This window comes from Excalfactoria chinensis, chromosome 1 (assembly GCF_039878825.1).
Source record: "Excalfactoria chinensis isolate bCotChi1 chromosome 1, bCotChi1.hap2, whole genome shotgun sequence".
In the NCBI taxonomy this organism is placed as follows: domain Eukaryota; kingdom Metazoa; phylum Chordata; class Aves; order Galliformes; family Phasianidae; genus Excalfactoria; species Excalfactoria chinensis.
Window position 1 is genome coordinate 25,657,718 of NC_092825.1, and position 16,138 is coordinate 25,673,855.

The 16,138-nt window shown below is 35.4% G+C and overlaps 1 protein-coding gene across 5 annotated transcripts in view; it reads left to right on the forward strand.

The window, feature by feature from the left end:
- Nucleotides 1-16,138, forward strand: part of IMMP2L (inner mitochondrial membrane peptidase subunit 2) — a 431,112-nt gene that overhangs the window by 10,757 nt on the left and 404,217 nt on the right. For all 5 annotated transcript variants that reach the window (XM_072346445.1, XM_072346462.1, XM_072346470.1 and 2 more), the window contains exons 2-3: nucleotides 826-963; nucleotides 7,371-7,474. In XM_072346445.1, the coding sequence (XP_072202546.1) occupies nucleotides 829-963; nucleotides 7,371-7,474 (239 nt within the window). In that variant the 5' untranslated portion in view covers nucleotides 826-828. The remainder of the gene's footprint in view (nucleotides 1-825; nucleotides 964-7,370; nucleotides 7,475-16,138) is intronic.

Genomic DNA, 16,138 nt, shown 5'->3' on the forward strand with positions numbered 1-16,138 from the left:
GTTTTTTCAAGAATGTTCTTTGGTTCGGGGCTAAATAAAACCAATGGCATAATGAATGGTGACTTGGAGTGAATAGTAAGGTGTCATTATGTCATAGCTATGTAATCTGCCACTATGCTTTTAAGGGTTTTATGTAGTAGAAAATAAGGTGTCTTTATGTTGCTGTGTATCCCAGTAATACCTGTGACAAGTTGAATTGATATTAAATGTTTGCAGTTACCATCAGTGTATAAATGATGCATGACTTGTGCGTATGGAACTTTTTAGTAAAGAATTGCCCTTGTGTTGGAATCTATTAGCTTTTCCTTTACACAATGCAGTCAATCTTTGTGGTTCATGAATGTATAATTACCAGTGTATAGGGAGAAAATTTACAGAATTTTGCACTGCAATTGAATGTTTGGTGATTGTTTCCATATAGCTGATATTTTTTTCCAGAAACATGTAGTTGAATTTTTGGTGACTGTATCAGTTTGCTTCTTGCTTAGCTGAACTGCTATCATTGAGTCATTTTTATCGAGTACTTTTGCTAGCAGAGGATCACAAGAAATGGTCAAAATATGTGAAGAGAAAATGTTGAGAATCAAATTCTCTTCTGTATGGTTGACTTCTAATATATATATATATATTATTTTTTTTCCCCTTAATGTAGATTGCTGTTCTTTTTCTTTCTCATGTTCACATCCATTTTCTCACTGTGGGTATTGGGAGACCTTAAGAGTTAATAACTTAAATCTTAACTCCTCCTCAATCCATGAATGCAGACAACACTGTTACTTAAAGATTGTTTAGTAATTGCTTTTTTCCGCCCTTAATCTTTTTCAGGATATGGCACAGGCTCAAGGTTTTGGGAGAAGATACCTTAAAGCCTTTTGTAAAGGTTTCTTTGTTGCTGTTCCTGTAACCGTGACCTTCCTAGACAGGGTTGCCTGTGTAGCAAGAGTGGAAGGAGCATCAATGCAGGTATTGTTGGAAATGTCTTCTGTCTGTCTGGAAATTATAAAGTGACTGTCCACTGGCAGTAGATTTCTTTGCATCTTGCTTTCTCAATTGGTGTCAAACAACCATAATTATAGTAGAGAATTGTTTTGTTTCTACTTCGTTACACAAACACTTTTATAATATGAAAATTTTGAGAACTAAACTTCCCAAAATTCAGTGTCATTAAAGCAAAATAAAAAGTGGTAAAGTGCAAATGGCATGAACATAGGTGGTAATCATAGGCTTGTCAGAGAATAAATATCAGTTCACTATTTTCACTTTGCTTATACATCAGTGTAAATGAATAAATAGAAACATGCATTGTCACATTTAGAAGATAAATACTGGTGGTGATAATGAATGACTACTTTGTTTCTTCTGTTAATAGAACTTTAAAAATACATGTTGTGATGTAGTTAGCTGGTATTTCTACCTTGCTTTTTTAAGTTATATGCAATACATATTGCTTTGCATCACTACTGATACTGTAATTTATTTTGTTCTATTATTGCAACATTACAATTAGTGGAAACTAAGGATTTGTTTATCAGGTGCTCAGCCTTTTTTCTGATTTTCTGGATAAGCTCAAAACCTTAAAGACAGGTTTGACAACAATTCAGAACAGTTGATGAAGTTTGAAATGTGTAGCATTCACTCAGAGAAAATTTGGTCTAGGGCTTGGGGTTGTTCATGTGTGTTTAATACTATGGAAAAGCATAGAGTGGGCACAGAACCTGTTGAAGTAGTCTGTAGTCTGGTGTTCAGCTTCTGTCAAGAAACCTCAGGTAGTTTAGAAGGCAATTGAGGTCTTAAGACCAAAGTAAAATCATCACAGTCCACTAATTCTACAGTCTAAGAGCAGAAGTAAGGTGTGACATACATCATGCTTTCCCTTTTCGTAAATGTTTCCTATTTATCAATGGTGACTAAACAAATGTTGGAGAATCTCAGGAGAGCTTACAGATGCAGAGCCAGAAATTTGCTCTAGCAAGTGGAAGAAGAATAGAAAGCCAGAAATAACAGTTTCATGTTCTTTTTTTCAATTGCCTTTCATTGTTTTTTCTGTCTCGGACATAATATTCTATTTTTTTTATCCATTCTCGTTGGGATGGTTTTAACTCGATAGCTGGAAAGAAGTTTTCAAGATTTCTCTAGTCCAAAAGTTCATTGAGTGACTCTGGTTGGGATCTCCGCTTTATGTTTCCTTTGAAGCCAAAGTTTCAAATGCTGAAAGATCCTCTGGTATTGCTCTGGAATGTTGTTTCTGTAGTCACATGGAAGAGCTTGTGGTTAACTGTTCTTTATCCATAAAAGATGTGAAAAACACTGCAGTTTTTCACTTATCTGACTTAACAAAAAAGGATAAGCACTCTTCCTGATGGCTGAGGAAAGTGATATGTGTTCAGTGGGTGATTAAAATCTAGGCTTTTCCTTTGATATATTTCTACTAAACAATTCTTCTGTTGATTGAAGTATGGCTAATATGGAATATTACCAATTTTAATGAATTTTCGGACTCGGAATAATTCCCTCTCATTTTGTTCTGGAGTGTAGCACTGAAGTAGAAGTTTATTTTAAATTAAGATGATTCTTTGTGCATGGATGTTTTCCAGACAAAAACAAACAAACAAACAAAAACACCCATCCTGGTGCTTTTAATAAAATGCTAATTTCCTTGCCAAGATTTATTAGACACAGAAGTAAGTCTGACAGGGTTATAATTATAAGGAACATAACCCTCTTTTGCAGAATTGCTTGAAGAAGCACGTCATCACTTTGGAATTCTATTTGCTGTGTTCCCCGATGAGTGATCTGTATTGAATGTGTCTGAAAGCTATGAGTGCGAGGGAGAGTGAAGTCCAGTCAGCATGTATCCATCAAATGCATGCTTCTAATGATATTGTATTGTCTCAATGTGAAGATATTGTGGTATGATTTCCAATAATTTGATTTGTAATAGTCCACTAAAATGTCTAGCTGGCTTTGTGTGCTTATCATTGTGGCTCCTGCTGAGTCTGAAATTAAAAGCTGTGATAAGAAGCAAGGAATAAATCTCTCTTCCCCTTTCTTTCACTCTGTCTTCTTTCTGAAGCAGCTATATTGCTGCTTCGTAGTTACTGATGGTGGTGGTACTTCTTGACACCCTGGCAAGCATTCTACATGAAGGTTCTATTGGAAGTACATATTTCATGATTTATTCCCAGACATTTAAGATGAACCATGCATTTCATTTTCTCAAGTGGATTCTGTTGTTCTGCAGTGCTTGTAGCCACCTGACATAATTCTATCACTTGCGTGGACTTAACTGTATGTGAATATTAATTCTAATGTATAGGGAGAAATAGTGAACTATTGAAGCTTGTAATTTCAACATTTTTAATTGTTTTATTGCCTTCTGTTTTCTTCCCAAAATTACTGGTTTTCTTTTAATTCTCACTCGAGATGTTTTTTGGTTGCTTAGAATTTTGCAGCTTCATGTGCTCATCTAGCTCTTTTTCTTCATAGTGGGTTTCAAGGGAATTTGAGTGAATTATAGCATTGAATGTGACACAAACAACTGTATTATGATTGGTTAATTTGATGTTGTGGATTTTTTGGGACTGCTTTTGTAATGCTGAATGTGCCATTCAAGATGTTTGTCATTATATGAACATCCTTTTTCGATATCCATTTACATCTCTTTGTCCTAAGTTGCATTGCTTCTCTGATATTACAAACTATTCATATATATATGTATATATATGGAAAAAGGAAAGCCTTATTGATGCATGAATTTCTAAATTTATTAAATAAAATGGGCTCTTTTCAAGTGAGATGAAAAATGGTGGTGTCTGTGCGGCTTTCTATTTATACATGTTCTGTCACAAAAAGTTCAATACCAAGTATTATAGCAAGTAGCCTGACCAGTGATCTCTGGCAAGGCTCGCTTGTTTAAGTAGCAAATGTTATTGAAAATTCTATTCTTCCACTATGCATAATAGCAGCTGTAATTATTCTGTTGAAGTTTCTCCTAACTTTATTATTAGGATCACTGTACATAAGCCTGTGCGCTTATGTGAATATTCTTTCTCTTCCCTAGGCTAAAAGCAAGTAAGTTGTGACCTTGCAGTCACTAGTAGCATAACAACTATCAAGTTAATCGTTGTTTATTGTAAAAGGGCATGCTTTTACCCTGTTACTTACAGAACCTCGTGTCCTGCGAGGCCTCATTGTATGGCTGGGGATCTTGATTTGCATGCTTTTAGCATTAGATTAGCTGGTAATTGGGAAGAGCGAATGTTTTGTGACTTCTGCACCTTAGTTCTAAATTAAGACCTACGTGTCTCATTTGTAGTGTGCTCTTATGCCAAGAACGTGGGCAAATGTGTTATAATGCTTTGAGAGATGGAAAAGAAGAAGCCCCTCTGTTATTTTATTTCTTATAAAAGTAAAGAGCCCTGGTGAGCCTATTGATTACTTCTTCAGAAGCTGAATTTTTGTTTTGCTAGACCTGAGTAAATAAGTATTAGAGATTATCTCTCACACTTCATATTTACATTAGAGAGAAATAGTGAAGAGTGTAAATTATATTTTACAGAAGACTGTAAGTGTAGATAAAAAGTGAAAGTTGTCTCTTTGTTTTCCTTTCATGCGTTTATCTACCAAAATAGTGTTTCTGTATTTTTATGATTTCATTTTGAATACGTCAGTATTGCTTTATAGGAAAGAAAACAAATTACCCTGCATTGTCATATTTCTCTCAAATGTAGTTCTAATAAGAAAGGGATGGGATATCCACTCTGTAAGTCAAAAACCATGAGCAATATATTGTTAAAAATAGAAAGAAATATGACGTTATATTTGGAGTGCTTTGAATTAAAAAGATTATGTAATTGGAACATTGGAACTGTGAAATGTTGCCTTTGTTTAAATACAGAAAACGAGTCAATTGGCATACCACAGCTAGGGCAATACTGTGATGCTATATTCCTTTGTAAGATGAAGTTGTTACAACTACTTAAAAGGAGTTTATAAACTCTCATGCAAATCTTGCTATGTATCAGCTGTAAAAAAACATTATATTTTGGAGCAGGTTGCTTAAATCCAAATTCCATTTGCTTTGACATTCTTTCTAAGCCCTTTAGGGTAAATACTGTGCAAACCAAGGAGCTTATTTTGTGGAAATAATTCCCACTTTGTTAGATTAGCCTCTCTGTTTAACTTTTGATACCACTAGTAACTTATGGACCATGTGCCTTCCTTTGGTAAAGTATGATTGTGAATTGTTTGTGAATTTGTATGCAGAGGTACTATTAGTTCATGAAAAATGCTATAGAAGTGGAAAATAATTTTGGAAAGTCATGATTAATAATAACCCAGGATCTGTTCCTGGTTATCATTTGTCTGTCATTCACTTGCAATGGATAGGCTCAACTAAATACAATAATGGAGAATGTTGATGTCCTTACTGCTTAGATTTATAGGATTTTTCTGTGGATGTGGATATGAGCTGCTCTGATCCACAAACTTGACTGACTAGAAACTTGCTCTACAGTCCACGGGTGAAGATGTAACTAATCTTCTTTGTGGCTTAGCTGGAAATATTGTGTCATTTCCCTTCCTCTCTCCTGGCAAATTTGTACTTTCGATCCTCATGATATGTAGTGTTTGTATGTATTACACCAACTTCAGATCTGGGCACGTTACTTTGTTACATGTTAAAACCTATTACTCACATATCCCATTTCAAATATGATGAAATATTAAATCAACGCTTCTAAATAGCTTAAAAACAAATGCCGACTACCCATCTTGGCTTGGAAGAATATTTTTATTCAACACTATGTAATTAATTATGTTGACATCGGTGAATTTCAGTTGTGTACCTTGGTTGGTTTGCTCATTGGAAGTACAGCTAATCTGGCAGAGGAATCTCAGAAGTCAGTGTCTGGTGGCACAGATAGAAGAACATTTTATACTGTGAAGTGAACGCTGGAAACCCCATTAAGAAAAAAATAAATGCAATTTTAACAAATATTGTTGCTTTCATGTCAGTTTTGGTGTTGCATGGGATTATAATGTCCTGTATTAAATATTTCTTCTAATTGAAGGGTCTAAATTAGAGAAGATCAGTTTCTGATGGGTTAACTCAGAACCAGAGTTAAGCAAATACCATTGCTGTAGGTATTTTGTTTGTTGCCTTTGCAAAGATCATGAAGATTAATGTTGCTACAACTACATATTTCATTTTTTTTGGTGCATTTTGCTTGTATGAGCATTAATGTGCCTGCAGAAAGTTTGTATTTTCTGGGAGTCACTTGTACAGGCTGGGAGGAGTTGTCCTTGAGAGCAGCTCGGCAGAGAAAGACCTAGGGGTCCTAATAGATGAGAAACTTAACATGAGCCAGCAGTGCGCTCTGGCAGCCCGGAAGGCAAATGGGATCCTGGGCTCCATCAGGAGAGGGGTGGTCAGCAGGGATAGGGAGGTGATTGTCCCTCTCTACTCTGCTCTTGTGAGGCCCCATCTGGAGTACTGTGTCCAGGTGTGGAGCCCTCAGTACAAAAAAGATATGGAGATTTTGGAAAGGGTCCAGAGGAGGGCCACGAAGATGATCAGGGGGCTGGAGCACCTCCCCTATGAGGACAGGCTGAGGGAGTTGGGTTTGTTCAGCCTGGAGAAGAGAAGGTTGCGGGGTGACCTCATTGCAGCCTTTCAATACCTGAAGGGAACTTACTCCCAGGAGGGGAGCAAACTCTTCGAAAGGGCTGATAATAGCAGAACTAGGGGAAATGGTTTTAAGTTAAAAGAGGGAAGATTTAGGTTGGATGTTAGGGGGAAGTTCTTTACTAGGAGAGTGGTTAGGTCCTGGAACAGGCTGCCCAGGGAGGTTGTGGATGCCCCGTCCTTGGAGGTGTTCAAGACCAGGTTGGACGGGGCTCTGGGCAACCTGATCTAGTAAAGGCGTATGTTTGGTGGCCCTGCTAGGCAGGGGGGTTGGAACTACATGATCCTTGAGGTCCCTTCCAACCCGGGTCATTCTGTGATTCTGTGATTCTGTGAGTTTGTTCTCTTGGTTTTCCTTTGTTTGTAATCTTTTAAATCATTGACAGTGAAGGCAAACACTACTTTTCATGAAGTGTGTCCTAAATATATGTCTTATGTCATTTAATTTGCATGCAGCAGTACACTGAAAGATGTAGAACACTGTCTGCCATAAGTTTATGGTATTTAATATGGCATTTAGTAAAGAAATGTATTTATAGAAACACATTCTTGATCCTTTTAAAATAATTGAGCATATTTTTAGTAATTTATATAGCTTCAGGATTTGACCACCATAAAATGTGAATTAGATGTAGAGTTCACACAGGCATTGCAGATCTAAAGCTGTTCTTTTCCTCCCTCTAAGCCTTCCTTGAATCCTGGGGGAAGACAAACATCTGATGTAGTGCTCTTAAACCACTGGAGCATTCGAAATTATGATGTGCAACGTGGGGACATCGTGTCATTGGTGTAAGTGATCTTGCATACATTTCAATACATTCTCATGTAAATATTGAACAATCTGTATTTAATATTTTATCTCTTATATAGTGTAGGTATATGTACGAGCAGGGAACATCCTTCTTTGGTAACATGTTATTATTCTTGTAATGGTTTTGCATAAGTCAGGAGATGGTCACAGAATGCATTACTTAAAATATTTCTTTACCCAAAAGGAGTGCAGTCTAAAATACTGTGTGATACAGTAGACTTGTATACAGATACTGCTAAGAAAAAAAGAACTGTTACGCTAGAGAAAAAATAGAGATAAGCATATGGCTAAATGGAATATACTTTTTAGGTTGTTTAGCTGTGTTCTCATACTTGTGAGAATAATTGTGTTTTCTTACCAGTCACCACTAAGTATCTGTTTTATTTATTTATGTATGTATTTATTTATTTTTACTGGAGAAATCTTGTTACTGAACCAAATTTTAAAGAAGATCATGATCATTCAACCTTCTTCTTAAAGGACAAATGTAGCATGAAGACCAAAGCATAGAATTGTAAAGGGCAGGTCTATGTATCAAACCAAAAGGTGGCAGTGTTTCACTGCTAAAAATATGCAAGGCTAACAGGACAGAAACTCCATTTCAGCGTTAATGTAATATAGAAATGGAGTGTCAAAACGTGAATAACTAACACAGTGATGTAATACTCATAGTGCATATTTGGATCATTTGAGCTTAAAGTTTTGAATTTTGTAATGCATGCTATGTAGTGTACAGCAGAACGATTGCCTTTGAAAACTGTACTGTCTGGCTTCCTTTTTGTCAGATATCTATTCTAATTATTTTTTTTTCTACCTCTTCACTGTACTGGTAATTCATGTAACAGTTTTTACTAGCAGCTCTTAATGCAAGAGCTCATGTAGTGGGTCCTTTTTAAGAAACTTAATCTTTCTTTTATGTTCTTTCTTATTGCAAGGCATGTAAGATTCCCTTAAATAATCTAGCAACAACATTAAAAAAATCTTATTTTCAACACTATTGCAAAGGAACTCCAGTTTGAAGTCACTTAGTGACTGCTTGTAAAATTTGATTTTGTCTGTTTGAGTGCTCCCCTGCCCAAATCATGCTCTAGTAACTTTTTAACATGATGGATATACCTGGTTAAGAATTAATTAACTGAACAGAAGATCATCTTGTTTGCTCAGAAAACAGAATGAAGAGTTTCGTGCTTGTGCTTCTTGAAGGTTTGTGGTGCCATCCTAACTGACTGCATTGGTTGCTTTCGTTTTGTTCTTTATTCAGACACAATGAATTTTATTTTAGGTAGTGTTGTCTTTTTTTCCTCCTTTTTCTGTTTTGAAAGGTTCACCTACTGTTGGTGGAGCTCACGTACACCCTTGTGGAAGAGGTTGCATTGTATTTGTGCGTTGTTCTTAAGTTTTTCTTAATAATTTGTAAAATATCTGGAATAATCAAACCATCGCATTCATAAAACACTTTAAGAACAATACAGGGGAAGTTACACAAGGCAAAAGAACAACCTATGGAACGTTTTTTTTCCTCTGAACTGAAGGGTACTTTGTATCTCAGTAACAACTTCTGGAGTACTTAATATAGGTTTGTTAGACGCAACTTTGGCCTGCTAGTAGATTTTAAAACATATTGTAATTTAAAGGTTTTCACGGTGTTGCAAAGACTTCTCCCAGTGCCTACAAGGGGGCCTACAAGGAAGCTGGAGAAGGATTCTTTATCAGAGAATGTAATGACAGGACAAGGGATAACAGCTTTAAACTTAAAGAGGGAAAATTCAGATTATGTATAAAGAAGAAATTCTTTCCTCAGAGGGTGGTGAGGCACTGGCACAGGTAGACCAGAGAAGCTGCGGATGCCCTATGCCTGGAGGTGTTCAAGGCCACTTGGGCAGCCTGATGCATTGGGTGGCAGCCCTGCCTATGGCAGGGGGATGGGAAATAGAAGATCCTTAAGGTATCTTTCAAGCCAGGCCATTCTGTGACTTTGGAGGATGAAGTATCTAGATGTGGTTGTTTACCCATGTGAGTTGTTTGAATTACGTGAGGCTTTTATTAGCAAGTTTTAAATACATTAAGCTAAAATATTAAACATGTTAATATTTTTACCCATTTCATTTTGATTGCTTACTTACAATTTTAGTAGCTCCATCCTGAATAGGTGTGCTGTGAATACTCAAAATTTTTACTTAGTGATCCTCATTGGATCCAGATTTGGCAGATCTTGACAAGACAGAAAGAGGGAAGTCCAGTTTCACAGTGATCTGATGCTGCTTTTTTTGCTCCTGTCAGAAATTCAGATGAGAAGGTGGTGGTGTGATGGAAATAAGCAGTTGAAAATTGTAAACCTACTCAACTGCTTACAATTTATCATGACTTTTCTTTGAAAGATGTTGTGGTAGGATGGTCTTTTACAGGACAAGACATAAGGCTGAATATTCCTTGCTGACAGCTTGACCAGGTCTATCTGAGTTGTTCTTCATATTGTTAGAAATAATGTGTCATTTTGAGTGGGTGCTATTTTTATCACAGGTTTTAGAACAGACTCTTGAGGTCCCAACCCAGTGAAGTTCACTGTTAGTAGATGGCCAAAAGCCAAACCTTGGAGCAAAGAGATGAGTTAATCTGGATGGCTTTGCGTGACCCAAGAAAGAGCATCAGTCACTCTGTGATTATGGTTGTGATACTGGTTGGGAATCTGAAAGTATTTCTTTTATTGTCTAATCAAGATAAACATATGTATTTCAGTTATTTGCTGGAACGCTCTGTCCCCAGGTACATTATGCATACTTTAGGAGTTAAATTGTGACTACATCTTTATGGAAACATACTATGTTTGTCATCCCTGGGTTTGCAACTCAGCTGACATGATGTAGCTGTAACTGTGCTTCACGGCCATAGCTGTGCAATGACATTGTGTGCATGCACGTGCTTGTAGCTGGTTTTAGACACAACAGTTAGAATGGCATTAGTCCTTAAAAGTATAAAATTAGAGTCGGATAAAACCAATGGAGAGAACAAGTTGGTAGAACAGGATGATTTCTGTACTTGCAGCTTAATATTTTACAAATGTCTATATCCCAGCTTCTTAAAAGCTGTTTTATGTTATCATTTTTTATCTTGAATCATGCTTATTGATACTGGAAGTAAGAGACTTCAGTGTTATGTAATTTTGAATTCAGAAGTTTAAAGTGATTTGCAACTGATTGAAATGAATGCTGTAATCTTTAATCGCTTACTTCAGTGCTTAACATTAGTATGTTATGAGAGTTAAAAGTGTGTTATTTTCTTTGCTTTGGCAATTTGTTTACTTGTCTTCAAATCTTGATTGGAGAATGTCACATGGCACGTGGGTTTATCTTTAAAAGGTAAATGAATACATATTTTTACCAAACAGTCCTTGATCTTTCAGTAGCTTTTGTGGTGAGACAAATAAACATTTTGTGTTGTAAAAGCTCTGCTAGGTAGATTCCAACAGATGTGTTGAATTTCATCAGATATTGCTGAGTTACAGGCTTGTAGATGTTTTACTCCTGAAAATAATAGTGCCAGCTGCACTGTAGTTGTATCCGTTTGCATCGCAGTGTGGGCTGCTCAAGCAGGTCCTAGGCATATGTGCTGCAACTATTGTTCCTAGCGGTAATGGAGATTGTGTTCTTCTATTGTGCATTAATGGATAATTTTCCAACTAACCTACAGGTAGTTCTCCAGTTTACAAATGCAGACAATGAAAAAAGATGCTGCCATAGAAGGTTATATAGCTCTGGAATTCTTTTTACATGTTGCTACTGAAAACCTTGTATCTTGAGTGTAAAATCATCCTCCTCTTATTCCAAAATTCCCAGCTTAATGTAGAAAGAAGTTCTTGCAGCATGTAAAAGACTGCAAAATTAGTGTTGTGTGTTTACAAAAAAATAAATAAAAAAGATTAAGTAAGCTTTTGAAATGAAGACACAGCAGTGTTATCTCAGAGATTTCAAACGTTTTCTTTTTCTTTTTTTTTCTTTCCTCAAGTAAAAGTTTGGAGTTGGTTAATAGGTTCTCAACAAGGGAGTAGATTCAGTGATTACAGTATAGAAAGGATTGTTAGGTTTTTGAATGATAAAATTTCAAAGCTATAACCATTTGTAGATAGTAATTTTAATTGGAAAATTAAAACTGGAAAGTATACTACTTCTTTGTGTTCTACAAGGTGTGACTTAAAGCAGAAACATGCTTGCTTGGTAGACTGCCAGGTATCCCTCCATTTCTGATTGAAAATGTGTGTTTACATGTTGCGAAAATAACTGCTAATGGGAAAAAGTTTGAGGACCAATGCACTTTGTTCTCTTTTTCTGAATGCTAAACTGTTTTTAAGTGCTTTTAAAATGTTTCTAAAGTATTGAACTATAGGAAACTGTATTTTAAAAGCATATTATTAAAGAATAGTAATAATAATGAGGAAATAAATGCATATTTTGTCAGTTTTTCATGAATTCTCAAAAATGTAATCTCTTTAAATATAAAATCAAAGTTTGAGGTGGAAAAATTCTTAGAGTTTTAAAGAAAAATCTTTTCTATTGTAATGAAGAATATGAAGTAGCTTCTGTAACTGCTTCCACTGACTGTAAGATTATTTGTAGGCTTTTTGGTGAATTCCCTTACTATTGATAATTTCTAAGTGTTTTTTTGTGTGTCAGATTATGTGTGTGTTTGTACTTTGAAAAATCCAGTGCATATCAAGATTCTGGAGGAAGAATCAAAGTACTATGTGTGAAACTGTCTCTGCTGCTGTTTTCCTCAGTGATACCTGTTCAGAAATGGAAACTGGAGAAGGTTATTGCCGTGATTATTTTATGGGATCATTCCACAAATTTATTCAGACTTGTTTGAATGGAAAGAATCTGCCTCTTGAAGGCACACGGACCTGTTCATATGCTAGAAACAAAGGAGTTCTCAAAGGGTGTAAAGTCAATGCATGCTATAAGCCCTAACTAATTGTAATTTCATTAATAAGACTAGCCTAGTAAAATAAAGTTCAGTTAGAATGTATGTATTGAAGGAACTACCTTGAATTTGAATCAGTTGCTGTAATTAACTGTATGTGAAATTCTGACAGATACAGCACAAGTGGATATTTATTGGGTCTTGCATTAATTTTAAGAAAGCTTCTTTCCAACTAAAATATTGAACTATCTTTTAAGAACACCTCTGCTTGACCTTCTTAAGTCTTCCAATTTCTGTTCTATTTTTGTTTGTGCTTAGGTCCCTATACCAAGTCATCTATCTTCTGGCAGGCAGGACACTGCAAAAGAGGTTGTGCTGACATAGAAGCTAAATAATCACTTTACTTGCTGGGCCTCAGTGACCTCTGAAAATCTTTTCCTATTCTATCCCTTCAGCTAGTAGAAAAAATCTCTTGTCTTTTCCTGATAAAAATCAAATATGTAGTTCTACTGTTATTATCTGTGTTACAGTCTATTCTTAGACTGGGTATCATACTTTATATGAATGTGTTAATACTGTTGATGAAAGGAAAACTTGTTTTATCTTGTACTTATAACATTATATCAATTTTAAAATTAATATTTTTTAGATAGCAAGCTGTGCTTAGGATGGGTTTAGGTAGGCAGTTATTATGGTACTGTGGAAACTGAGCAGTTGTTGGAGAAAATAAGTTTTATAGTTACATCTATAGCTATTTAATTTAAAGTCTATTTATATAAATAACAGGCTTACAAGACCTGGTTGTAAGAGTCATGGCTGTATAGAGTTTGGGTGCATTCTTTGTATTTAATGGCAATGGATATGAGTGGAATGACATAGACATTTCTTTCTGGCCATTTTGCAACTGTAATAATTAAAAAGAAAGATCTCTTTTTCTAAAAAGTTAATGATCTGGAAGTTAATTAAGTGATCTGATTTGTGAAATGTGTTATTTGCTAGGGAAGAATTGTGTATAAGTGGTGCCAGTGAGAATTTCGCATTCTTGTTGACTTTGGTTGTGTTAGCTCAGTGGTAGTACCTTGCTGTTGAATGAAGAAAAATACCATTGCTTGTTGAATATTGATTAGTGTATCCATTAGAATCCTACATTGCAGGTTTACTAAAACCACTACATTGAGTGTTAACCTGATTGGACTAAAGCAAATATTTAATCTTATTCACGCAGAAAACCGTATGTGGCAAAATGCTAATCAGAAAATAATAATTTGTCATTCTATTTTGGCAGCACACATCAAATAATATTATCAAGTCTACATCAAGTATTTGACGAGATGCAGGTGGGGCTAGAACCGTACCGTAAGTTCAGTAGTATCTACTCTAAAAGCAAATGTTGACATTTAGCCAGCAGGTCTGCACTCCTTACTACAAGTATTTTGCTTCTTGGCTCACATCTATTCACACCAGAATTACTGAGATCTGCAGTTACATAATCCTCAACCAGAGTGGGATGTGAGCAGTAAAAACAATGTATACTTGAAGTTTCATTGGCATATGCATATATATATTATATATATATAATAATTCTTTGGAAAGCAAGAAAGGTGGGAGGAAAACTGATTCTGTTGTGATCTTTAAATTGCATGATGATCAGATAAAGTGTTAGCAGCTAATTAATAGATAAGGCGGACATATGTTCTGCTGAAGGAGGACTGTTAACTGTAATTTGCAAACTCAAACTCAAGATGATTTATTCATTCATTTGATTGAGTTGTTTTGTTTTTTTTTTTTTTTACTTTGCTTTGTAGTGTTCATGCATATGAGGATGTGAAAAGGGAATAAAGGCAAATACTCACCATTCTAACAATTGAAGTCACTTTTCCATTCAATACAGGCAGGTAAAAGGAAACAACATAGAATAGATTTCTAACTGTTCTTGAGCATGAACAGTCAATGGTATTTTGGAGATACTGGGATTAAGTGGACAGCTGCTTGAAATGTTACTGAAATTACAGCCATTATTTGATTGGTTGGAAAACTCTGTGTTCCTCTAACTGTATGACTTACAGTGTGATGGCTCACTGCCCCGCTAAGGTCGTGTTGAGCTAAAGAAGCTTGAAAGCTGCCATGGCTTACAAAAATGTCACTTTTACCTTTTGAAATATTTATAATTTAGAAGCTAGGAACTTGCTCCAGTTTCAGCAGAATCTGATGTTACGCCTTTTGTGTTGTGTGTACAGAAAAGAAACTGTATTTTTTTCTAAGCTTTTAAAAATTTTCTTTAACCTTAAGAAAATTTGACAACTTTGAGAGGGAAGTATTTCATGTATTTTTTCTTAGTACATTTCCAACAGCTGAGAAATAATTGCTGGTTACTTATGACAGACATTGCTTGTAGGTAACTATACCTGGAAAGGTTGTACAAGTCATTGAAATATTCTACACGCTCTCACTGCTGAAAATGGCAGGAAATATGATTATTTTGTCAGCTAGCTGAGCATTCCAGTACTCAGTCTGCATAGGTTGTTCATTTAGAGACTTAAGTAAATTCAGACTGAACACCTTTAATGGTTAGGATAAAATGTCTGGTTTTAGAAAAAAAAAAGGAAAAGGCATAGATATCTGTATCATTATCCTTGCTCAAAAAAATAAGTGTATTGTTGATTACGGTATGTATTGATGGACCGTTATTTTCAGATGTTTTCTTAGTATGCAGAGTTGATAGCTTAAAAATTCAGAGGGCTATTAAACTGTAAGTAAACCAGAAGTTTACTGGAAGTAGTTTCCTTTTCTTGAAAGTCAAGAACTTGTGGGGAAGCTGATCTATGGTTGCTAAAGGAGATGAATCAAAATACTTAAACTTAGGTTCCACTGAACTATGAAATGCTGAGTGCTGAATTGATGAAATACTAGATTCATTTTAAGAAAACTTTCTGGTTGGATTAAGATCTTAGCTTTCATATTGCTATACTCGAATCTGGAATGATTCAAATGTAATACATATTTTAGGTCATACTGATACTGCAGTATCAAATTCTGTTAGAAATAAGTTCTGTGCTCAGGGAGAAATGGAAATATCCTTTGGTAGAATTACTCTGAAAATCAGCTTTTCCTTTCTTCTTTGTATGAAACCATCAACTTTCAAAGATACCCAATTCCTTAGTGTACGGCCTTCCTTGCAAACTCCATTGCTAAGTTGCTATCTGCGGTAGGATAAAAGTTTTAACAAAGTCACATATATAGGGTATTAATGTGATTTAGCAACATTTGAACGCAAGAATGCAGTAATTTCTCTTAATCAGTTAAGCTGCTGCTTTTTTTTTTTTTTTTTTTTTTTTTTTCTTGAGAAAATAGGGGGACTGAAGTCCTGTATATGAGCTATTAAACAGATGACTTTGTTTCTATAGTTTTTGAATGTACAAATATTGTAAATGCATGTCAGCCTTTCATGCAGCTAGGCAGCTTTTCTTTTGTGTACAATCCGGAAAACACTGTACTGATACTTATTACACAAGATATTTCATAATATTTGTTCTTGGACAAATTATAGTTTAAATACTGCCACAGCTGACTTCATATCTTTTAGTAATAACTTCCCCTAAGCCAGTTTATTCAGTTGTGTTATGAGCAACCATAAATATTAACTGCAGACTGCTACTTCTAGGAATCTGTACATATGCTGACAAAGTGGATTCCGCTTACACATCAAAAATATTTATTTCCAGTGTAAT